Raw genomic sequence first — 26,156 nt, 5'->3', positions numbered from 1 at the left:
CATCATATTACCGATAGGTCAGTTTTATTGATACAGTCCCACCACCAGCACCATGACATCTTCAGTGTTCAAAAAAGGTAATGAAATCTACAGTCAGAAAACAGGAGCCAGCCTGCTGAGTGAACAAATGAGGGTATAGCCAATGCCCTTTCGAATAATGACACATAAAATAAAGCACAGTAGAACCAAACACTCAAAGTACACAAGTCTCCTGGAATTTTCTGGAAGTAAGTATTGATGTCTCTGCTGGAAAACAATGTAATGTTCACCATAACACAGATACATATCTTGGCTCACACACACTTTAACATCCTTATGATATAGAAGATATATCAGTCCCATTCTCTCCTTCCATGACAATTTAACATGATCTAGATGCAGTTATAAACTGAATGCAGAGATATGCTTTTGCTAAATATAAGAGATTACTTCAAATGTTGATTATGTTTCCTCCAATGCATCTTAATTTCAGGCTCCTAAATATAATACTGGACACATAAATGGCATTTACAATAGATTTTTATGATGCTCTTTATCATTAAGAGCATCTGACTGAACAACTGTTTGAAGTTTCTTTGGTTTGAAAATACTGAAAATCTGTAGGATTCTTTTATTTCTTGTTCTGCCCTTAAATCATATAATTTATTTACAATATAAAACCATATAAAATCTTTTTAAATAAAAATTCCTCTGCATAAGTATTGTTCTTGCACACCTAAATGTTGTTACTCCCATAAGTCTGTCTCTGTCCAGTTCTTGTAAGTTGTTCTCATCCTTCAAGGCTTTTAAGTTTCCACCTGGGACAGTTTGGTCCCTCAATGTCTGCAGAAGGCATGACGAAATAAATCAAGTGGAAATTGAATTAGCTTGTGTGTTTTTGTGTCTCTTAGTGAACAGAATGTGCAGAATCAGCCAGCCAGCAAATGGTGTTTGAGCAGCCCAGCCAGCTGTCATGCTATTGGCTGATGTGTCACCAAAGAGGCGGGGCCTGGACGATATTGAGGAGTGAGCTGATTTAGTCAGATGTGTAGTTTGAGAATGTCTGAGTTTGTGTTTGTTGCTGGGGTGTGTGATTTCTCTTCTCAGAGTTCATCTCGCGAGGCTCGTGATGCAGGCGGCGGTGTGTCTCCAGTGACACTGTTCTGGGCAACAGGGCGTATTTGTCCCTGCTGGGTAGTTTTTTGGGCATACTTTCTGTCCCAGTCCGTGCTGACTGCTTCATCATCCCAAATAGTGGAGGTCTCCGTGTCGCTGAAGTAACCAGGCTCACCCGTATAGTGTGTTGGGTACAACAGCAACGGCTCAACAGAGAAAGCACGTAGATCCCTGGGATCAAAGTAGGACATGTATGCTGCACTGGGAGATAAAAGGGGAGAGAGGATAAGAGGGAGGAAAAGAAATAGCATGAGACTTTATTTCAAACAGGAAGTAGGGAAAGAAATTTAGATAATCTAATTATTAAAATTATGAGATAATGATCCAAATTTTTCTAATGTGATTCAGTAAAAACAAAAGGTGAGGAAAAACTCTACGGTGAGTTTTCTCTTTAATCGCTATAGTGGAAAAAGAGAATCTTGCAAGTTAATAAAAATAGGTTAGACAGTTGGTCTAACATTCAATAGACCTTTGATTTACTTTAATGTCTCAAACATTTGAAGGTATCTCTTTTGCTCCCTTGAGTACTGAGGTTACTGTAATTTGGTAAGCACTTTAATACCGGTATATCCCTGATTTTATCACAATAAATCCTGTTAAATTAATATTCCAGGTTAAACACAAGTTAAGCTCAATCGACAGCATTTGTGTCATAATGTTGCCACAAATGTTCTTGGGTTACAGTGAGGCACTTACTATGGAAATGAATGGTGCCAATCTGTAAACATTAAAGTACTCAAGGTTTCAAACGTATAGCCACAAGACATAAACAATATTCATGTTAACATGATTTTAGTGTGATTACCTTTTCTGTGTAAAGTTATATCCAGTTTTACAACATTGTTGCCATGACGATGGAATGTCAACAAACCATAAAACAACTGTAAAAATTATTCAAACAGCTGTGGAATTGAAATAATACACAAGTTTAACAGAAGAATGAATGTAAGTGCTTTTACAAAATTATAAGCTTCACGTTTCTGCCTTGAAACCTTCTGAAAATTGGCCCCATTCACTTCAATTGTAAGTGCCTCACTGTAACTTAGATTGTTTATTTTTTTTAAGAAAAAGAGGGACGAGTCGAAATGACTTTTTGTGGTAATCAGCATTATGCCACAAATGCTGTCGATTGATCTTAACTTGTATTGAAGACAGAATATTCATTTAACACATACGTTTATGTCTTGTGGCATTTTGAAATGGTGTGTATTGTAATGTTTATGGACTGGCCCCATTCACTTCCATTTTAAGTGTGTCACTGTAACCGCAATTTTTGAGACAAAACGTTTTTTTGTGGTAATCAACATTATTCCACAAATGCTCTCAATTGACCTTAACCTGTATTGAACCTGGAACATTACTTTAAAAATATACAATGGCACTACATATTTGCAGTGAGTTTGAGTTATTGTGTATTGTCTATGTAGTCTAGCAAAACTCTAAATTATTTATGCTGAGGGCATACAATACCTCATGAACATATACATGTATAGCCAAGGCTATCTGTTTATTCAGCATACACAGAAACAAACATTTCAAGTGGCATCAACAATCCCGCAAGGACACTCACTCATGCATCCACTCAATCTCTCTCTCTCTCTATACAAACAAACAGAAAGTGGAGTATATATACAGTAATCCAGCTGTTTTAAACCAATGACTCTTACCCCAAAACTAAGAGAGCTATCAATGGGAATGTTGTCCCTTGAATGCTGGCAACAAGAACAGACCCTTCCCAAAATTCCTCAAAGAAATATAAAGAGCCCAGAGAATCAGACAACAATTCAGGAGGACCACAAGGTACTGAGGGTGTTAAGAGAGAGAGAAAGGGCCAGTGAAGGTGAAATATGCTGGGGGGAAACCAGTGCTGTGCAGGATTCCCACTAGAGGAAATGAGGTAGAAAGGCAGCCATTGTGTGACCCAGCAGGTACACATTAATTATTTTCCCCTCTGAACAATCTTTCTATGTTGGCCCCACTAAGCATTACAGGAGTGAGAGTGTCTATGTGTATAAGAAAACTCAGTATCAATAACTATTTAACACCTGTTGCATAGAAGTAAAGAAGATACTGTATGTAGATGTGGGTTTATGACTGACTGCCCAGCTGAAAGATCAGCTTATGTTGCAATATAGGTGCTGGTCACCTCAGCATGGGATGCTGGTGTGCTGGTGTCTACACCAGGCTTTTAAAAAAGCTTATCCTGCTTCATCAGAAAGACTGTGTTGGTCCACCAGCTTCACCAGGTAGGTTTTGCCTGATGAAAAGTATGGCTATGCTGGTCCACCATCTTGACCAGCACCAAACCAGCACTAACCAGCCTAGATCAGAATGGGAATTGCATGCTGATTAAGCTGGTCTTTTTTTACCAGGGATACAGACATTCACACCTTCAACCAACAATCCACCCATCTACAAATCCATCCATCCATCCATAATCATGCTTACTTTGGATGTTTGTTGAACATGATTGGCAGGAACTCATCCACAGGGAGCATCTTGCCAAGCGGCTGAGCAGCGAGGAGTTTCTTGGCCCCCTGCAGTGAAAGAGCGTAACCTAGAGTCCAGTATGAGTAATCAGCTTCTACCAGGTTATTTACACCTTCTACGGACACCTCTGGCTGGGCCACCTGCATTCGCTTACGACCCAAATATCTACAGAGAGAAAGAGAGATGTAGAAAAAGGCAGTAAGAGTGAAAATCAATTACTTTGTGAGCAGTGAAAAGGTCTTATTCTGTGCTTTTTAAAGCTAGTGTTATTCTTACGTACATGAGGTCCCAGTCCAGCTGAGTTTTTTTAACATCCTCCATGATGATCTGCAACCTTCTCTTAAATCGAGGCTCAAACCTCACGTCATCCTCCAAAAGCAACACACGCTGTAGACCCCTCTCCACCACCTAACACACACACACACACACACACACACACAACGTTTACAACCTTTAAAATATCGGTACACCACAGAAAACATCTTTTTGAAAAGCTTAATTTCAGCAAACCAGATGACTTTGTAAGTAAATAGTAATATTTACTGGAATGTTGCTTGTCTGGCTGAGATTAACTGGGCAATTACACCTGAGTACCCAGGTGGTTGGTTTATTTTATAGGTTATGTAAAACACTAACTAACAGAGAAAAGCTTTACAGAGGTCATTAGGGGTCAGACATTATAGAGACAATGTTACTCTAGTGTGTGCTTGTGTTTGGGAGTCTATGCATATCCTATATATATTTGTTTATATGTGAGTGTGTCTGTACCTGTTTCCAGATTAAGTGGTGGCTGAGGAAGCAGCCGATCTCTCCACGCGTCAGCACTCTTTTGGAGTACGGATCCATATACCCCGGTAACATCTCTATACCTAGAGCTTGCAGCTGAGAAGTATTCAGAGCCCTGAGAGGAAAATAATACAGAACAAGTTTTGAAGTGCGTTCTCTCATAGTTCTGCTACAAACACAATTCAAACAATTACAATTTGCACTGAGCATTGGCTTGCTAAGAGAAAATAAAAAATAAAAATAAGACCAGAAAAAAAGATCAGCAGCCAGTTGCAAATCTGTTTGTTATCAAAATCCTTAATACATGGTGTGTATTGAGTGCGACAGAAATTAGAACAAAGTCTAGCCAGAAAGGTGTTTTTGCATTCATTTTGGTGGCTCGACTGGGCGAACTTTTAGGAGAACTTCTTACATCGGCGTCTAAACACCGTCTTACTGCTATTGGTCCACGTCATCGGAAGGAGCTCCACCTACCTTGAGGCTGTCAGCTAATTCCCAATCACAGCATTCAATCAGTTAAGATCAGTGAACATGAACACACCGACGTGCAGTTACAGTATTAGCGAGCTGGTGCAAATTTATCTGATCTGATCTTTTTTTTATTAGTCGACAAAATGAATAAAATCTACTCAAATACATTAAAGAGCCCATTCACTCAGATATGCTGCTTCACCTGTGTGCCTTCTGCAGTGAAAGCTATTCACACATCTGCTCATAGTAAAATATGCCTCTCTTATCATCATTATTATGTCTATATTCTTCCCATTAACACTCTTTTATACACCAATCTTTGCAGTTGTATCAGTGTCATCATAATGTTAGAAGTGCTTTCCATAGTTCTGCTACATTTTGAAAAACACAATTCACAAAGCTAAGTTAGAACTGACTACTGCTCTGCAGAAAAGACCAGCATGAATCTACATGCTGATCCATGTTGGTTCATGCTGATTACTGCTGGTTTGGTGCTGTTCTAGCTTGTCAACCAGCATAGTAATGCTGATCACCAGCTAAACTTATGTTGTAATGCTGGTTATTCATACTGGTCTATCTTGTCTAGACCAATGATATCTTGATGGTTTAGGTAGTTCACAACCAGCACACTAGTATTATTGAGTGGTACCAATTAACATCCTTTTGATAACCTACTTCCCATCTACAGCATCAAACACAGACACCTCAAGTCTCAGCACTTCCAGGGTGTTCAACATTCGCTCCCTCCGGTCTAACCTCCGTTTTAGGTTAATCAGAAAGATCTAAGGGAAAAAAGAATGAGAGTGTTGGGTAGAATAAGGAAACAGAGGAAGAAACCAGGACAGACAGAAACATAGAGAGAATGTCACTTTAAATCAGCAGAAGTTTCTCTGTAGACTAACTATCTGTATGAGTGTTCATTCGAGCAAGACATTCCAGAAATTCTGTTCTCTTTCACCTCATCAAAGTCCGTCTTGTCCTGGGGTTTAGGTGGAGCAAAGATGAACTCTGAGGGTTTTACATTATGATCAACTGAAAAGAAAGATAGGACAGGCATTTTCTTCACATTAAATGCATATATGGGTGAAGTTATTTTTTACATTCTTCATATATTTATACTGTATATCACGCACAACAGTCCTCAATTTATGATGATGTTATTATGTGCTTCACTATGGATGTGTGTGTGTGTATGTGTGTGTGTGTACAAGTGGACATGAGTGGACATGCATGCATGAATGTGTGAATAGGTGTGTATGATGGATAATACTCACTACTGGCTTCAGTGATAGTGTGTATAAAACTCTCCTCCTCATCGTCCACACTTTGCTGGGCTTTCAGAGGTACAGGCAGGAAACCATAGTGCTCTCTATTACACACGTACATCTGTACACCTATACACAAAAACAACAGCATCAATTGAAATGCACTAATGCATACGGTATACGTGACAGAAATGAATCTGGACACAAGAGGTGTGTGTTTTTAAAGGGATAGTTCACCCAAAAATGAAACTTCTGTAATTATTTACTCACTTTTATTCCATCCCAGATATGTATGACTTTCTTCTGCTTTACACAAACAGAGATTTTTAGAGGAATATTTCAGCTTTGCAGGTCCTTTCAATGCAAGTATATGGTGACCAGAACTTTGAAGCTCCAAAAACCACATAAAGGCAGTACAAAAGTAATCAACTCGACTCCAATTGTTTACTATATGTGTTCTGAAGCGATGCAATCACTGGGTTGAGAAACAGATCAATATTAAAAAATAAAATTCTATAAATCTCCCCTTTCACTTTTTGCATGTGAAAAAATGTGAAAGTAAAAGTAGAGATTTAATGTGAAACTGGACTTAAATATTGATCTGTTTCTCACCCACACCTATCATATAGCTTCTGAAGACATAGATTTAACCACTGGAGTCTTATGGATTACTTTTATACTGCCTTTGTGTGTTTTTTGAAGCTTGAGTTCTGTTCTGATCACCATTCTTCCAAAAATCATTGGTTGTGTTTTGCAGAAGAAAGAAAGTGAAACACACATCTGGGATGGCATGAAATTGAGTAAATGATGAGAGAATGTTCATTTTTAGGTGAACTATCATTTTAGGTATGTTTATGTGGTTGTGTGCATTCAGCATTACAGGTCTCTGTCTATGGGTGTGTTTGTAATCATGATTTGTTGACTTTGTTTTAGTTTGTGTGTGTGTGTTTGTTCCCTGTCTTAACTGAAACTTCACTGCATGCTCACACACATTATTTCCTCAATGGAATATCCACAAACACCCATTAAAAGGAGTCCATTAAAGCAGCCAGCTGGAGCTGGTTATATTAACCACAAGATTAGCCGACATAAAAGCAGCAACACAAACACACATATGCACACACCCTCCTCACCACCAAATAATGTTCTGAAGCAGGACAGTTGGAGGTGGTGTAAACGAAGTGTTATGTTCTGATCTGTGTCTTTTCTGGGTTCCAGAAACATTCGACCTGCCAACTTAACTGTATTCATCTGTTCATTATGAAAACCAAATTGCCATCACAATTTTATAACCCTGTTGAAAAGACCAGCATAGCTGGTCTCCAGAATATGCTGCGGTTTTGATGCTCAACTTGTTACTTGTACAACATTACTCGTCAAGCTTTTTAGTTTTTTCATGGGCTAGAAATATGAACATGTTTGACATCTGTAAACAAAAAAGCAGGTCTGGTTAAAAAAGCAGATATCTCCTGAAGGATTCCCCTTGCAGTCCACCCATAAAGAACCCCTATACAGATCTCACCAGCTTGACGAGCTGAGAATGCAAAGACCATGATATCGTCAAAAGCCCAGCTGTAGTCAGGATGAGGTGGGTAGAAGGCCAGATCATGTGTGCCGCTACGTCTTAAATCCAGCAGGAAGGTGGAATGCACCATGGGCACCGAAAAACATCCCAAACGCTTCCACTCACGGATAGGCTGGTAGTCTGGGGTACGCTTGTAATAACCCTGAGAAGAAGGAAGATGTGTGCTTGCAATGTCTAAAGAATTTAATCATCTGTTTTCAACAAATTATGGGTTGGGCATTCTACACATGGTGGTACTTCAGGGCTAACAAGTAATGTAACCTGTACCGGCAGAGTTGCAACTGTGTGATGGGTAGTTAAGTCTAAAAAATAGGATTACACCTGACGGATCATTGGACGTAAAGGTAAAGCTGTACCTGAGGAGTAATGCCACACCAGAAGTTTGAGTAGAGGGAACGGGAATCCAACATGGGTGCCACCAGTGTCAAATTCTCTGCCATCAATAGATCCAACACCCGTGGGTTAGTTAGGAGGTTATCACTGTCAACAAACTGAGAGAGAGAAAGAAAAGAGAAAGATTTAGATTTACTTTAAATCTTGTATTCATACAAAATTCAGTCATTCTAAATAAAAATAAAAAATTTAAAGGGACATTTCACCCAAATATTTTAATTCTGTCATCATTGACTCCCAAATTGTCCTCTGTTGAACACAAAAAGAGATTAATCACCATTCATTAGTTGCGTTTCCACTATCGGGCCAAATGAGGGGGTGTTATAGTGCGTACCAGGACTAGTTGCGTTGCCACTGTCACTTCCGGGGATTCATTGTGCCTCTAGGCTTCCTCTGGGCAAACAGCCAAACACCTTTGGCCAGTCGATTAGCTTTGGGCCAACTGGGATTTGAGGCGGGGTCAATGTCAAAGGCAGAGTTTCACTAACTCCGGTCTCACTTTCGACCAAGACCAAAATAAGCAAGCAAACAGCCGCTTCAGCCTCCACAATGTACATTTGAGTGAAATCTAGTCTCCAGAGTAATACTTCAACTTGAGCTTCCCTCTTGCTTGTGAAATGGGTGGGGTATATGTCAGGGCTGCATACTAAGGGTGGGTTTTAGGGCAAATCTGAGGGGCTATTGGCCCGTTAGTGGGAATGCAGATCGATTTTGATAAATATTACAGAGGCTAGCATTCTTCCTAACATCTCCTTGTGTGTGTGTGTGTGTTCCATGGTGGAAAGAAAGACATAGGGGTTAGGAACAACATGAGGGTGAGTAAATGATGACAGAATCTTTTGTGGAACATCACTATTATATGTTGAAACTGTATTAATTCTTTGGTATTTAATATGGGTGGAAATTAATTTGTACATCATGTTGTTAAGGTCATGGGTTCGATTCCAAAGGAATGCATGTAATGATAACATTTAAAGTTTGAATTTACTGTAAGTTGATTGGAGTAAAATTTTCTGGCAAAAGAATAATTGAAAAAAAATCATTATCACCTCACCAGTATATAATCAGCCCAGCGTTCTCGTGCAGCCTTCAGTGCTGCCTGTCTGAGCTTCATCAGATGGTTGAACCGAGACGGGGCCCAGTGCTTCGGCCCCCACTCATCTGTGTATGACCTTACACCAGCATGGAGACATACACACTTTAAAACGATTGTTCACCCAAAAGTGAAAATTATCTCATCATTTACTCACCCTCATGCTATCCCAGATATGTATGACATTCTTTCTTCTGCAGAACACAAACAAAGAGAAGAATATCTCAGTTCTGAAGGTCCATACAATGCAAGTGAATGGTGACCAGACCTTTCAAGCCTTATAAAGGCAGCATAAAAGTAATCCATATGACTTCTATTTCTTCTGAAGCACTATTTAATATTTATATACTTTTTGACATATAAATCTCCACTTTCACTTTCAGAATGTGGAAGGGAAAGTGGAGATTTATAGTTAAAAAGGATTTAAACATTGATCTGTTTCTTGCCCACACCTATTATATTGCTTCTGAAGACATGGATTAAACAATCTTATGGATTACTTTTATGTTGCCTTTATGTGATTTTTGGAGCTTGAAAGGTCTGGTCACCATGTACTTGCATTGTATGGACCTTCAGAGCTGAAATATTCTTCTAAAAATCTTTGTTTGTGTTCATACACATATGGGATAGTATTAGGGTGAGTAAATAATGAGAGAATTTGTATTTTTGGGTGAACTATCCCTTTAAGATATCTCTCTAATTAATCTGCTGTTACAGTTGAAGAAATAAAGAAAGACCTATATGGTAGAATCTTTGTCGAAAACTGTGAAAACCATTATTTAAAAATGTTTTTTTTTTCAATAGGTGATACCAGTGGTGCAAAAATTACACAGAAATATAAATGAGGACATTTGGAGCTTGGGTTCATGTGAAGGCAATAAATGTCTGTTTACAAGACAGAAACTCAATTCAGCACTAGAGGCATTTTCAATCAAGGAGTACAAATCCAATATTTATTTTGTTTAGGACTAGCCTTAGTGCTAATTGACTTTGAAAACATCTGGTTTGGAAGAAGATCAACCAACCTTGGTTCCTCCATAGGCCTCCACTCCACATAGTGGTATCTGCTCTGCCTGTTCTTCAGCCATTCTCTCAGCACGGCAGTGGTGTTGTCCACATTGTGATCTGTTGCAGCCCTTCAACCCATGACAAATCAGAATTTTAACTTGTTTATAACGTAAACAGAACAATCTCAAAAAACAGCTGCACATCAACAGCACTGGATAACACTGCCCAACATTGTGTTGTGAGTTAGTATTTCTGTCTGAGAGAGCCAGATAAGACTTTTTAAATTCACATGAAAATGTGAAAAGTGATACTGAATGATGCTAGCAAACAGCTAGCTCTGTATTCCCAGGTTGATAAATTCCACAAGGGTGGTTATGGGCTTGCAAGAAAGTGAGGCACTTAACAACAGCTTGCCATCTTTGTGAGGTACAAAGATGTATTGTATAATATTACTATTAGTATCTCAAGAGCCTTTTTAAAAATACTAATTGCTAAATTTTTAAACAGAAAGAAACAATAGTTATGGGGAAACTATTCCTTCTAAGTATGCAAATCTAGACTTCATAAGTACCATTTTTACCATGCCTTCTTTGCTCAATGTGACAACAACACTTATGCACAATTGCATTACTAATCCATGTTTTCACTGTAAAAATGGTAAATATGCTGTGACATAACAGTTATTTTCCAAGCATGACACTGTGGGTTGTGGAGATCACATGTAAACACTGACACAAACACTCACACACACACAGTGTCCTCAGTGAATCAGGGCTGTTTAGCTGTGCCAGTGGAAACCTCCACAGCAGAAGGACTCTGCAGTAAAGCAGCCTGGGAAAGCACCAACAAACAAATATCGACAGCAACTCGGTCCACACATTCACACACACCCTGCACGTTTCCTCCCCCCACCTTTACTAGAAATAAAATCCAGTTAGTGTGTATACTCATATTTGCACAGTAACACGCAACATTGCAGTTGAGGGAAGCAAGCAGTGCAGGAGCAACTGGACAAACTGTCTACTGGATCCGTCTCACCTTGTAGTCATTTACTGAAAGGCCAACTGACAGAAAAATGTATTCAGTACATTTGTCTTGTTTCCCAGTAAAATCGTGTGAATGTCCATTTCACAATATTAGTTAACTTGAAAGTACATAAGATTTTAAAACTTGTTGTTGCACTTAATCATAGGCTTTACTAAATTTACACACATTTGTGCTAGTGCAAAATAGAGCAGTGAAAAATGGAGCAAGATAAAGTTTTAATATCTTATGCAATGTTGTTTCGCAAGTTAATTTATTTAGGTTTTAGGATGTTTAGACATTTTTATTGGATAACAAGACATTAAGAACATTTTATTTTCAGTGGAAAAGTTTATTCCCCACCATCTTTAACATTGTGTGACCCCCACATACATGTGCGTGTACGTTTTATTATGGCTTCGCTATATGCAATGCATAATTTAAATGAATTTAAACCAACTGAATACTGTTCACACCACTTTAGACTGTCGTTTAAAGGTTAAAATTCTGAGTCAAATGACACAACAGCATGGCATTAATTTCTGTGAAGTGCATCTATGGGCGCAGAGCCAACAAAAGTGCCTCTGGTAAGAACCCTCTTTAAGTTTTTCCATTGAAACCTGTTTGGGTGTAAAGAGTAGCATATCTAGTTTCGTTTGATACTTTTACAATAATAAAGATAATGTACACATACGTGTATTGTGGGACATTATTCTCACAAAAGTTGAAAATTAGGGACTTGTTTTGAATAACATTCAATGTTAACAAATCTGTGGCTTATTTTGCTTCATTTTAATATAAATGTTGTTATGTATTATATTGTTATCACTGTACAATATGGATCATTGACATTAATATATGCATTCCTATATTCACTGTGCATTTTGCACTTTCGGAGGCTTTATTATGGAGTAATATGGTGAAAATAAGGTGTATTTTTGAGACCAGTGCAGACAGACAGCACACTGGTGGTTAAGTCATTCACTAAATAGGGAGCAAGGGGACATCATATAGCTTTCTATGCAACTAAGAGCATTCACTCTTCGAATCCAACCAAAAGTTCGGTTTCAGGCTGCAGATGACGTTTGGACCACTCATCAAGTAGGACAAACATGGGACAATCAGTATCCAGAATTTATAATGCTAAATGGTTGCCAGTGATTTGATGATGCCGGCCATTTCTTTGAATCAAAATTATTTATTCAACTTTACAGAAAATCAGCTGTAATGTCTATAACATCTAATAAATCATGAGTAACCAACACCTCTGGAAACATAATCAATAATTTTATGAAGAATTTTTTGTGTATATATATATATATATATATATATATATATATATATATATATATATATATATATATATGACTATCGTTAACTTGGTACAACTTTGTCCTGCTTTATTTATTTTTGCTTGTTTATTAGATGCTATAAGATGCTAGTTACAAATCAAAGAGGGAAATGGAAAATGCACATACAGCAGTCACACTAGGGTCACAGGAAGGTAAAATTCACAATTATAAAACCTACAATGAATAATACTAGTTTAAACCTGCAAATAAATAGCCACCAACACATTTTCAGACAACAGATAACAGTGAACACAAAAGTATATATGCACGTTATTACACACTTCATCTACAATAGCAAGAGACCAGCTATTGAATCTCACGACTGCTATTTTGACACTCAAACAAACACAGACACACAATTATTTAAGTGTGGTAAGAGTCTGGCTTTTAAAGGGATAGTTTACCCAAAAATTTTAATTCTATACTCATTTACTCACCCTCATGAGATGACTTACTCTTTCCATGGAAAATAAAAGGAAATGTAAAGCAGACTGTTAGGGGACTGACAGCCTCAGTCCCCATTCACTTTCATTCAATATTTTTTTTACATATAATAAATTAAACTGTATAACATTATGCCTAAAATCTCCTTCTGTGTTCAACAGAAAAAAGAAAGTCATGTTTTGGAACGACAAAGGTATATTCAGTATTTTGGGTGAACTAACTCTTTAACATGATATCAGGAAAAAAAGAGTCCAGCTACAGTGAATACACAGGCCAAGATGATATAGTTTTTTGCCCAGTGCAAGTCTGTGTGACTAAACTTTGCATTGGCACTAAGAATATGTTCAGTATGTGTGCATTTATATATGTCAAGTATGAGTGTCCAAGTTTTCAAGCATATAAGTAGAGGGAAAAGACAGCATCTAGCCTGATAACAAGTTTTGTTCTTTATAGCTGGTTAGAAACACCTGATACACACGTAATGACAGGTAATATACAGTGTCAAAAAGATTGCTAGCTTTCAGGCACAGCACACACACCATTATCGATGATCTCAGCGAAAACGTGTCATAGTTGTTTGCAAGGAAAACAAGCCCTCGAGCAGCAATATTTTTTCCAGTACATCTGTGAAAAATCCATTAAAATCAGAATGAACAATGAAGCAAAACAGAAACAGTAAGGACATTGTGTATACATATGCAGGTTTGTATATGGAAGTGTGTATTTGCTTATTTCTTTTAACACACTTTTCATCGGTTCTTTGCTCGGTTTTGGTCTTGCATTTATATGAATTAAATAAATATGATGTTGATTAATGGGCCTCTGTCACTGCTGCATTAACAGATACAAACATCTGGAAAAGACGGACATGCATCTCTCTAGAATACCTTACTAATGGCTTATGTTTGCACATATGTTCTCTGACCCCACAGGGAGAGACCCACAAAATGCATTTTAGATTATGCTGCTTTATGATGCCCTTCACATTCACATAAACACACAAACATGAGCTAAAATCCATATTTATGAGAGTATGTAAACACACTGCATGAGGCTGCAATTTCTCTTCTGGCTGCATTTCTCTTCTAGTGCTTTTAGATCTTAGTGCTGCTTTGACACATAGATCATGGCATTCTCTTGAATAGGCTTGATAATTATGTTAGCATTTGTGGCCTTGCATTAGCCTGGTTAAGGTCCTATTTAGCAGACAGCTACCACTTTGTCTGTGTAAACGAGGAATTGTCAAATCAAACAAAAGTAAAGTATGGAGTGTCACAGGGATCAGTTTTAGGGCCTCTGCTTTTCTCCATATATATGCTTCCCTTGGGAGATATTATCAGGAAGCGTGGAATATGTTTCCACTGTTATGCAGATGATACCCAACTTTATATTTCTTCGAAACCTGACAAAATTCTCCAAATGTATCAATGAATTCAAAGTTTGGATGTACAGAAATGTCCTTTTACTCAATTCCAACAATACAGAGTTACTAATTATTTGACCAAAAACCTCTAAATATAAGCCGCTAAAATATAATGTTAAATGTAAAATTTCATATTAATTTTTTAATTTTGTTAACAACGTACAAAGCTTTGAATGGTCTAGCTCTGCAGTACTTAAGTGACCTTCTACCACGCTATATTCCATCACGTTCATTACAATCGCAAAATTCTGGCCTGTTAATTGTTCCTAGAATATCAAAATCCACAAAAGGAGGTTGATCATTTTCATATTTGGCTCCTAAAATGTGAAATAGTCGTCCTATCAGTGTTTGGGTCATTCAGTTTAAGTCTTGACTAAATTTATCCAGATCCAGCTCCGTTCCTGCTTGGTGTCAGACTCCTCTGCTACTTGTCTCTGAGTGATGATTACTAAATGCAGCTGGTGCCAGCCAGACATCACTTCAGTCTATTACCATGGACTTCAGGGGATGAACTGATGCCAACTACAACCATAAGACATGGGATACTTCATATTCTATTGCCTGCACCTTGGACTTAGGATAGACCTTGCCGAAATGACCTGCTGGTTGAACTGTGATGCACCTCACTGACCTCTGCCTGCCTCACCTTAGTCTAATAATGGACTACACTCTTAAAATGAAATACATAGAATTAATTGCCAACAAAACCATTCATCAGTCAATTAACAAAGGACAATTCATCTATGTAAATTTCTGAAGTTAATCCAGGATGGAGTTCAAAGACATCAGTCATTAATCTTACAGTTCATACAAAATCTTTGTATGAACACTGGCCCTTAACACTTACTTAGTAGACTCATTTTATACCATGACTTGCGCTACACACAAATAACTAATTATTGGCATTATATTCATGTTATTTAGCCAGAGAGGGAACTGGCCTTCACTTGAGCAGAATTAATCCCTGACAAATTTCCACACCCCGAGGCCTTTACAAGCTGAAGACACTTAACAGGAGCCTTTCCAATCGCTCTAAAAACCTCAATCCAACCAGCAAATAATGTGATAGTTAAAATCTCCATTTGTTACATAAAAGAAAAAAGGTGTGAAACAATACAAGGGTGAGTAAATGAAAACAGACATTTCATTTTTGTGTGAACAATCCCTATAAACACACTCCATTAATAAATGCTATTTTGTTCTGTAAGTCAGTGGACCTCATGATAAAGGATCCTAAATGTGTTTGGGGTGTGTGTGCGTGGCAGGATATTTAGCTCCAAATTTGTATGTCTGCATACACTCCTGCTGTGTTTGGAGGAAGCAGTACTTTGCTTATAAAAACCTTATTTTCTTTCTCTGCCCTTTTGAAGTTTATTGTAACTCTCATTATCTGACACCCTGGGGCTCTCTCTCTCTTTGTCTCTGCCTCTCTCTGTTGTCATTATTGAAAGCATCTGGACACATGTTATACACCTTTATATATGCACATCTTTTGCTCTCTCCACCTGCACATTATAGATATCAAAGAGATAACAAGGGATGTCCTCTGACAAATAAAGTGATAATCTTTGAGAAGAGTTTAAGAGAGAAACTTTATAAAAAAAAATCTTTAGCTAAAGATGTGAGTAATTGATGACAGCATTTTTGGGGTAAACTCTCCCTTAAAGTCTTTTATTCTTTAATTCTGCTGTATTACAGTTTACATTCTCATTTGCTGAAGCTTAATTCTTGAATGAGAATTTTTTTTTTTTCAAAACATTTAAAATATTTATTGGCACATGTGTGAAAAAGAGTAAACACTATTGTCTACAATTTGCACAATAACTAAATGCACATGGCTTGCTGATCAAAACTGATGAGTTCATTCTCAGTGAAATTGTCATACTCTTCACAACTTCTAAACATTCTTTCATCATGTGAGTCTCACATGCAAAATGATCCATTCAATTATCAAAATCTGTCAGACATACAGGTATGTTCCAGAAATATCTATGATATGGAATGTTTTTTTCATTGTTGCATTTTCTTTTTTTTTTCTTTTGTGGCAATTTTCTGTTCACTATATATTACTTTAAAAATGGACATGCATATGTGAATTTTCTGTTTACATGTAACACACTGCTACAAAAATAAATTAACTGTATACATACAAATGTGCATATCCTTTTTCTGTGTACAGTATTGTACAGTATTGACTTTTCCCAGTAAACTTTTACCTACTGTTGAAATCAGTATCTTTAAAGCTCAGTGTGATACACAATAGCATTCAGCTAGACAAAACTGACACTCTTGTATAGTACAGTAAGTAGTCAGTGTCAACAAAAAAGAACAAAAATGAAATTTGTATACAACAAACATTTCCAGGGTTGACTGCCGTGGTGCAAAAAACATCTAAACATTCTGACCAGTACGGCTCAGATGACAAGTAACTTTTAATTTTGGTGGCATTGGCCAATTTACTGACACAATAACTAGGTTTTGAAGGATGAATTAAATGTTTTGGGTGAGTTGCTACAGACATGCAATAGAGTGGTGATGTCCATAAAACAGTTGTGACAATTGCACTTACAGTTTAGAGAATGTTAAGACTGTTTAAAAAAATTAGCCAAAGCGATTAGGAAAAACTGTAACCAAGTGTGTGTTTTAATAAAGACAGAACCATTTTATAGGTATCACTGTTACGCAATTATAGAACGGCCTGTTTTATCAGTATGTTTCCTATATCTGTTCTCATTTTCTTTTGAAATTGTCTGATGCCTTGTGACATTACCTGTAGCAGCCCACTATGCAATGTGACTCATCTTGTACAGTTATTCTCTTGTGGTTTAAAGGTGGCATCTGTAATTTTTTTTAATGTTAACATACATTCTCCTATGCCCAGTTTACAGTAATATGCAGAGACAACTATAATCCATTTGCAGTTTGATTCCTCTGAAAAGCATAAAAATTGTGAGGCTATCAAAACTTTGCTCAGTTTGTTTGAGAATCCTGACCAGCCCTACACAGCAATATAAGCTCAGCCAGTGCCATGAGTTTGGAGCAGAATATCTGTTTGTCAATGGAAGATGGGGGAGTGTCCTAGAAATAAAAGCATAGAGCTAAAACAAAAATTAACATTATAATTGTATTTGACAAGAAATTGTATGTTAGTATACATCCACAGGACACTGAAACACATGTTGTAAATATCAATGAAAATGTCCTAGCAAAGTCAGTTTCAGAAGTGTGTGTGTGTGTGTGTGTGTGTGTGTGTGTGTGTGTGTGTGTGTATGTATGTGTGTGTGTGTGTGTGTGTGTGTGTGTGTGTGTGTGTGTGTGTGTGTGTGTGTGTGTTTTTTTTGCATGTGTTTTTTTGCAGTTGCTCTGCCCCATGCACGGCTGACGTGGCTGCCTGGCTTTTAAGATTGAGCAGGGGGGCAAAGGGGCTTGTAAAACCTCTGCTGCACACAAATTCCTGCAGCCAGCCTCTGTCAACAGCTAATTATAATCCCTAATCCTACCTCTAAATGAACACATTTGCATTTCAACAATTCTAAAAAACAGTATTCGCTCTATTTATGAATCAAATTTCCAATATAGAATGGCCCTAAACTAATTTTGTGACCCCTAATGACACTTTTGGGTCTAATTTTGTTGTCAAACTAAAGATAAGTATGCACACATACCTAAAGAGTATAATGCTAATTAATTATGACTGTTTTTTTATGCCAAGTACTGGCTTGAGAACATTCAGTGAATCTATTTTACACATGTCCATAATTATATCCAGATAAAAAGTACAAATACATAAATTTCATTTTATAGTGCTGCACACCAGAGCCTCCAAGAAGACTGTAACAGATCTGCATGCTAATACTACAGCTTCACTGCTTTTTGTGTAACTACTTATTGTTCTCCTATACTTGAGGTTTGAAGAAACAAGACAACAGCAACCAAGGAGGCCTAATTACTTGTCAATAATTTAGGAGAAAAATCACACAAATGAACAAATCTGTACAGACAGACTTGGTTTCTGAAATGTTTTTCTCTCACAGGGTTGTGGACTTTGTTCACCTGACACACTGACAGCATTTTTCAAACAATCACTCACATCTCACTTATGAATTCAGAAACTCTCCTTACACCATCCTGTGAATATAAACACATAAGCTACACTGTGAAAAAGTATGTGAAATGCATGTGCTTAAAGAAAGAGGAGGAAAAAGAGATAGGTGAAAGGGGTGTGAAAGAAACAAACTAAACACTTCAGTTATAATCAACAAAATTATCCACACTGGAAGCCCAATGGGTTTGGTAACTAGATTGGAGCAATATGGTCTCATCGCTTGCGATGCACAAAATGTTAGTCGTCCCTATGGTTAACGAAATGATAAAACCAGCAGACAGCACTAAACTGCAATTCGTAAACTCTTCACCCTAAATACCTTGCTATATACAAAAATATTTCCCCGTAGAGTTACTTGCTTCACACATACCTCTCATTTGTGCTGAAGTCTTGTGTTGAAGGGACAATCTAAAAAAATGTGATGACAAATTTGTCCAAAAATGTTTGTGTCTAACCTATTAAGTTACCCTTTAAACTATTATTTAACATGTCAGTCCTAATGCATTATCATAACATTTTAACAAATCAAATCTTTGTCACCTGACCCAACACACTGCACATCACTAAACTACTGTTCGACTAGGGTCACAACAGGACACCCCAAAGCCAGTGAAATGAGTCCAGCAGTGGCCACCCACTTCCATGGCACACTGTGAATGACACAATCGGGTCACTCTCCCTTCACCCTCAAAATACTTACAGTTTATATTTGTATATATCCAAATATTTTGGAATAAACATTAAATGTATTGTTTCTATACTTATAATCGACAACCTAAAATAATTTCCATAGTTTATTTATTTCATTTGCAATTCTTCATGTGATTGTACTGTAGTTCATTCCCTCTTGAAAGACGGTACGTACACAGTCTTGTACCTTTGTCTTTGATTTTCAAATAGTTTTTAATTGCATCAACGTTAGTAATGTTGTGATTCACCTTGGAACTTCTTGGTTTGGTTCATTGCTTAAAACTCTTTTATGAAGGATCTTATGAAAAGTCTAACAGAACAATTAACGGGAAAAAGTACTTCTATCGGGAAGACACACAGGCTTGAGTGAAGTTTAAGATTCCATTTATTTGATAAATGTAAAACAGGAAGTAATGTCTCTCTCTTTGGCATAGGCCCCGTCCGGCGGTCCGAGGGAGTTGTACCCGGAACCATCATGTCCTGCCAGAGATAGGAGGCAGGGGCGAGGAGCCTACCCCCGTACGGGACAGGGCTCAACTGGTGGTGGTGGGGTGGTGGAGGTTGCCTGTGTTACCACACTGAAACAGCAATGTGATAGATTGTGAGCAGACATATAAAGCAATGGCTTACATGAGATTGGCTAGGAATTACCCAGCTAATGATGTGATGATGTACAGCTGCTAGTCTTCCAGCTAGAACTATGCTGCGCTTCCATTTCCAAAACCCAGGCAACTCACAAGCAAAGCCCAGCACACACAATATATGTTTCATTTTTGCTGCACGATTTGCCAGTAAAAGCTCCGTGATAGGGTTGCAATTATGTACAGTTGTTTTCAAAAAATGTAAAATGGACATTTGGCTAATTTGGTACATGCATACAATTCTACTAACAGAAGCCTATGTCAGATGAGAGGATTCTTTTGTAATTAGATAACCTTGACCTGTACTGTACGATGCTATTATCATTCATCCCTCTCTGGTTTATGGCTTCTAGTAGGAGAGAAGACTTTTCTTATGGGCAGACAGACAGCAGCAGAGGTGAAAGAGGGCAATGAGGGGGAAAGTTTAGCACAGGCTGGGAGCTACTTGGAGAAAATACCCCTGATTCTGACTTTGGAAATAAATGTTTCCTTGTTACTCGTCGCTTTTTTCTCGTGAAAGAAAAGGCACGAAGCACAGTGATGTTTCATAAAACATTTAAGATAAGACTGCTTATCGGAAAATATGGCAAACCCGACTGAACCTACATCCAGACATGGGACATAGCTCTTTAAATTGGGACTGTCATGCTTTTAACAGGACATCTGGTCAGCCTACTCTGCCATGACTAATGTCAGCCATCGTACTGCCGTTTTGTTCTATTGTTCCTCAGGATTTCATTAGCAGTCTGTTTTGCCTGTCTGAGGCCTTCTGGGGTCTCTGGGCATTATAAGGTAAAGCTGTTAGCGTGGATGGGTAAGAGTTTTTTTCTGGGTGCAAGCTGGGCCACAGACTCTATCAAACTGATTATTTGCCAGGGTTGTGATCATAGAAACCTCATGTAAACCTAATAAAGGCAGATAATCACACACAAACAGCTGTAATGAAAAAAACATGATACAAAATCATTTACAGATCTCTCCATCAGAACAAGGCCCTACAAATCTCGGTTGTTTTTTTCGAGCCCATTGTCAGGGCTTATTTACACTTAAGTCACTTTATGCATCTTGATTGATTGTATTGCTATATTCAATTTACCCTTGGCCAAAACTAATATAAATCTGATCTTCTATCCCTGCATTACACTCTACTGCATGCAAATATAACAAAAAATCTTAAAAAATATATAACACTTCTGTAATCATGCTTATGCCAGGCAAGAAGTGACAAAATCTTAATACATCCAACAATAACCATTCATCAATTATTTCATATTTATCCTTTTAAACTTGCCAAAATGCCCAGCATTCCACAACAGCAACATCATAAATCCTGGCATGAATACCTGAGTCAAGAAGAAAGCTGCTTGCATGGCTGTCCAGAAAATCACATCACATCAACCATTAACCAAAACAACAGATGAACATTTGACTCTTATAAACATAGAGTCTGTTTTCAATAAACTTTCACAGTAACTGCATCAGGCATGTCCAGATTCAACCCATCATGTAAGACTAGCGCAGGGGTTCTCAACGGGGGGCAGTACCGATCCCCCAGGGGGCGTTCAAAGGATGCTAGGGGGTGCTGAGAGCAAATTAATGGGGGGATTATCAGTCATAATAGTCAAATCTATAGTCAAGTTCCTCTTTGCATTTAAACATTTATCTAGACTTGTAGTATATTAGTTGGTTCTCAATTATACGGGTTGGTACGCATTTGTGCCATGGTTCAATCTGAAGTATCTGGTTTAGCAGCGTCAAATACACAGGCGGAGTTACAACCTCGGCTTATGCACCTGTATGGCTCTGTAGATGGAATAGTCTCAATGGACAGAACAGCGCGAGCTCAAATCTATTAAAGATCAAGCTCTTAAACTCGCAGCTTTGCGAGAATCTGTGAGAAGCTAGGCGTGAGAAGCGGAAACCATTTGAGGTAAAAAAAAGTTGAGAACCACTGCACTACCACAATTAACGTGAACAGTGACTTAACATTCTTGTCAGCTGCCATATCAGAATTCTGGTTTTAGTCTTGTGCAAGCTAAAGCTAAAAAAATCACAATAGCTTCCCCTGTATCCAATTTGAGATAGGCTTCCATGACCTATCACTAGCCAAGATCCAACTTCCATAATTAATCAGAAAACCTTTGATGTCCAATCCGTAAGAAGAGGTGACACAATAAGTGCCCTGTGCACACAGGCAGTAAGGATGGAATGTGGACTGTTAAGCCGCTCGTGGTGCCCCTGTGTAATTTTCAACAGTGCCCCACCCCTACTCATTCCTCTCCCTCCATCCTTTCTTTCCCCGTAATTCTCCACATTCTTTCACAAGGCAGTGTCATTTGACTGCTCTGTTTGTTCAGTAAACTCCTGAGGGTCTCCCTGGTAGTGCAAAGGGACAAGGTCACACATACACAAACATATAAATGCAGTTCTGATTTGCACAAATAAAATGAGGGTTTGCAATGTAGGTTGTGCCCTAATCCCAGTAATAAACAAATCCCTATTTCCTTGGTAATGAAGCTGACCGTTGGCTAGATCCTACAATCAGACATGATTTTAAAAGGTAAATACTACAGATTTAATTTCTGAGTAAAATTAGGAAATAAGTATGAAATGTTACGCCTACTGATAATTATGTTTTGATAAAAATCTTGGAAAAACTGTTTAGCATTTACTTTAACTACTTTGCATCATATGTGTATCAAAAATAATGCAACTGCACACCTACATTATGTTGTAGTGCAGATCAAATGTATGTATTTCCCTCCTTTCTCTCCTCTGATTATTCCGGGTTCAATACAAGTTAAGTTAAATAGACCACATTTGTGGCATAATGTTGATTACCACATAAACTAACTTGAAATTGCCCCTCCTTTTCTTTAAATAATCTGGGTTGACAGTGAGGCACTTACAATGGAAGTAAATGGGGGCAATCCGTAAGCATTAAACTACTCAATGTTTTCAGAAATATAGCCACAAGACATGAACAACAGTGTGATAATTAGTGTGCTAGAGTGATAACAATAAGTGTGATAAAATCACTTACTAACCATTGTGTGTAAAGATATAGCCAATTAAACAACTTTGTTGCCATGACAATGAAATGTCAACAACCCCTAACACCAAAAAAGACTGTAAAAATTTTGATTTAAACAACTATACAGCTCAAATAATACATGCGTTTTAACAGAAGAATTAATGTAAGGCCTTTTATAAATGTAAGCTTCACATTTCTGCCTTTAAACCCTCCACAAATTGGCCCCATTCACTTCTATTGTAAGTGCCTTAAAATAATTTTTTGTGCTAATCAATATTATGCCACAAATGCTGTTGATTGATGGCTTGTATTGAAACATTATTATTCCTTTAAACATGTTTTATTCAATCAGAAAACTAATTTTCTCAAATTTACCAGTGTTTGAAAAGTAATTTATGGTGTTAAGAAAGCCCAGGGGCAAAAGAGGTAAAAGTGGTGATGGTGTACAATCTGCAAAAACACATGGAATTAAAATTTCTCCAATAAAGAAGAGGTTCAACTTGGATGGTAAAGCTGGGCAGCATTAAGGGTGGGAGCTGAATTGAAAAGTTTGTGAGTGTATTCCTTTATCTGATGGACAGGTGCTCACTCTTTTGTCTGAGTGCTTTCTGTTCAAAAACATGTAAATCAACTTGATGTATAAGCTTGTACACTGTCTGCTACAGAAAATTGCCTCTTTATGCCAGAGATGATGAAGTTCATCTGTGGCAAATACAGTAACTGTGGGCAGAGGCTCAATGAGGAGACAGAGGCATTTTGCAAGCAAATAAATGTGTTTACAAATGTAAATGTTTATGTTCCAGGGTCTGAAATAAAAGGTTGCTCAGGGCACAAATGCCACTAAAATTTACAAACATATCCCAGAAAATACCTGTTGACACTGTATTCCCAAACTATTTCATATTGAATTGAATCGTAATTGGAATATACAATAAATGAACTGAAATTTGGGCAAAAATATTAAAAGTATCTGACATGAAAGAATGACAGAGAGTGATTTCAGACAGAAACAAAATAGTCTTTAAAAAGGTTTAAAAAAAATCCAGAGGGCATATATTGCTCCATTATGGAAAAGTTAATTTTTGACCATGGTGTGCACAAGACAGAAACAGAGAACTGGGCATAATCTCAGATTGTAACATCTGGAAAATATTGGGTTTAACACCTCTCCAGATGCATCTGCTTAATTAACCATCACAATCCATGTTCTTATTACACATTGTTGAAGAGTTCTGGACATCTAGCTGTCATTTCTGTTCATTATCAAGATAAATATGAGAAAACTCATAGCATAGGCAAATCAAACCTGTAACGTTTTCCCCAAGTATGTTCTCCTAATGTACAAATGTAATTATGTTTAATTATTATAATAAGGGGGAAAGAAGGAACATGTTGCTTAGCCAGCAAAACCCTTTAATCTCCGTTAAACATATAATTAAATCCGTGCACACACGCGTGGCTAGAGTGTAAAAACTCTTTAAAGGTCTACTTCACGCAGACAGCGGCGTCTCTGTTCTCCTATCTGCCAGAAGGTTTTCATTAACCAAACTTTACCTGCGCACCGTCCACAATAACTCCACTATGTACCAGACCTTCTCAGTTTTCAACCACCTTCATCAACACCATATACGCTGCAAAAGCAAACCAGCTCATCCGTCCACAACATACCAACACTCCATAAAAAATACAGTTTGACCATTCTCACCATATCGCAATCCGATCCTTCGGGTAGTCCAGTCTGTCGATGCAGCCCAGGTAGTACGGCAGACTGTGCGCCGCGTTCCGAGCCAGAATCGCGATCATGACTTTATGGTTGAGCAGGGAGGATTCGGGAACGAGTTTTGGGTCCTGCACGGGTGTCGTGATCTCCGCACGGCAGTTTTGAGCCACCAGAGCGCAAAGCACAGCCACCCTCACGAATCCCTCACCCGGCATCTCTGCCCGTTGGACACCGCTGTCACAACTTGAGCAGCGCGGAGACAAGCAATGAGAGTGTGTGGAGAGTAGGAGGCAGGAGAAGAGAGAGCGTTGGGAAACGAGGGGTAGAGAGAGGTTGATAGTTTTTAGAGTGTACGAAAGAGGGTCCCCTCCCCATTTTCACACCCTTCTCCTTGGACACATCATCATCATCATCATCAGGGGTGCCGCCAGGAACAAAAAAATCTAATTGGGCCCCTTCTGCGCAGCTGTTGTCACCACATCTCTAGGGCCTAATTTTGCCATCAAAAGCTTTACATAACTCTAATCAAAGGCTTGCAACTGTCTTGTTTCTTGTAGTTCAATACTAGTACATGCCGGTTGAGGTAAGCTACTCCTTGTTTCTAACTGCATCCAGTACAGACAGGAGGTTGTTTTTTTTAATTTATGTCATAATGGTCATTATGTGAGAAAATAATTTGTGTTTGATTTCTGTCATTAATAAATATTTCATTTTCTTTTTGTTATGGTAAAAAGAGCAAGAGAGACAGAGAACCCCACACAGAGTCCCTGGAATGATGCTAAGTCATTTACACGATGTTGCTCACCTTCTTCACAGGGACAGAGAGGGGTGCAGTTATGGGGAGACTGGGGTGCTGCTGACTCATCTGTTGTTAAGTCTGCTAAAAGGGGCATGGACAATGATTTAATATTAATATCTTGCTAAAAGTTTCCCTGCACTGATTAAATGTTGATGAAATGTAGGCTAACACCTGCAGCTAGCTAACTTATTTTTTTTTAGCTAGCTATCTTATTTCACTACAGAGACTGAGCGCAACACGTCATAATCTGAAGACCACGCCCACCGGGAGGGAATACAATCCAACCGTCTCCGTTGACTTTGCATTGCCAGAGGCTGCCTCCTTGTCATTTATGACACATAACAAAAGACAGAAAATGCCTAACTAAACCCAGAAATACATTTTTATAAGCTTCAGAACCATAAAAGCCAGCCTTTAAGGAGACAAAAGTAGATAAAGGCAATAAGACGTGAAGCATCAGAAGGAAGAATTTGTAAATTGAATATATCTCCTCCTCTCAGGTTCGCATAGGGTGGTGAAATAAGCAAACGACATGGTTAAAATTATGAATGTTTTTTTTCTTTTTACAATACCATGTCGCGTTCCAGTGGGCGTAGTTCTCAGAGTAGTTCGGGTAATAGTCTCCTTTTATGTCCTGAAACAAACCGTTTTTTGGTGTCGACAGCTTATAAAAAAATAT

General features: G+C 38.0%; 1 protein-coding gene across 1 annotated transcript; it reads right to left on the bottom strand.

Moving 5' to 3' along the window:
• Positions 1-13: 13 nt before the first annotated feature.
• On the bottom strand, positions 14-24,974 carry LOC127621035 (procollagen galactosyltransferase 2-like). The gene is made up of 12 exons (XM_052094456.1): positions 24,664-24,974; positions 10,264-10,374; positions 9,200-9,317; positions 8,109-8,243; positions 7,690-7,894; positions 6,177-6,296; positions 5,861-5,934; positions 5,578-5,684; positions 4,414-4,546; positions 3,926-4,053; positions 3,604-3,810; positions 14-1,356 (listed from the first exon to the last, which is right to left on the bottom strand). Exons 1-12 carry the CDS (start codon positions 24,891-24,893, stop codon positions 1,083-1,085), a joined length of 1,842 nt encoding a protein of 613 aa, XP_051950416.1. The 5' UTR covers positions 24,894-24,974; the 3' UTR covers positions 14-1,082.
• Positions 24,975-26,156: the final 1,182 nt, after the last annotated feature.

Source organism: Xyrauchen texanus, chromosome 27, assembly GCF_025860055.1.
Source record: "Xyrauchen texanus isolate HMW12.3.18 chromosome 27, RBS_HiC_50CHRs, whole genome shotgun sequence".
NCBI lineage: Eukaryota > Metazoa > Chordata > Actinopteri > Cypriniformes > Catostomidae > Xyrauchen > Xyrauchen texanus.
This window is presented reverse-complemented; position numbering and strand designations above follow the sequence as displayed.

Bases quoted from the DNA above. Each gene is read 5' to 3' on its own strand.
- LOC127621035 (XM_052094456.1), bottom strand. From the start codon at position 24,893: ATGCCGGGTGAGGGATTCGTGAGGGTGGCTGTGCTTTGCGCTCTGGTG. The intron at 5,935-6,176 runs GTGAGTATTATC...CTTTCTTTTCAG, and splicing joins CACTATCACTGAAGCCAGTA to TTGATCATAATGTAAAACCC. The intron at 1,357-3,603 runs GTAAGCATGATT...TTTATCTCCCAG, and splicing joins ATGTTCAACAAACATCCAAA to TGCAGCATACATGTCCTACT.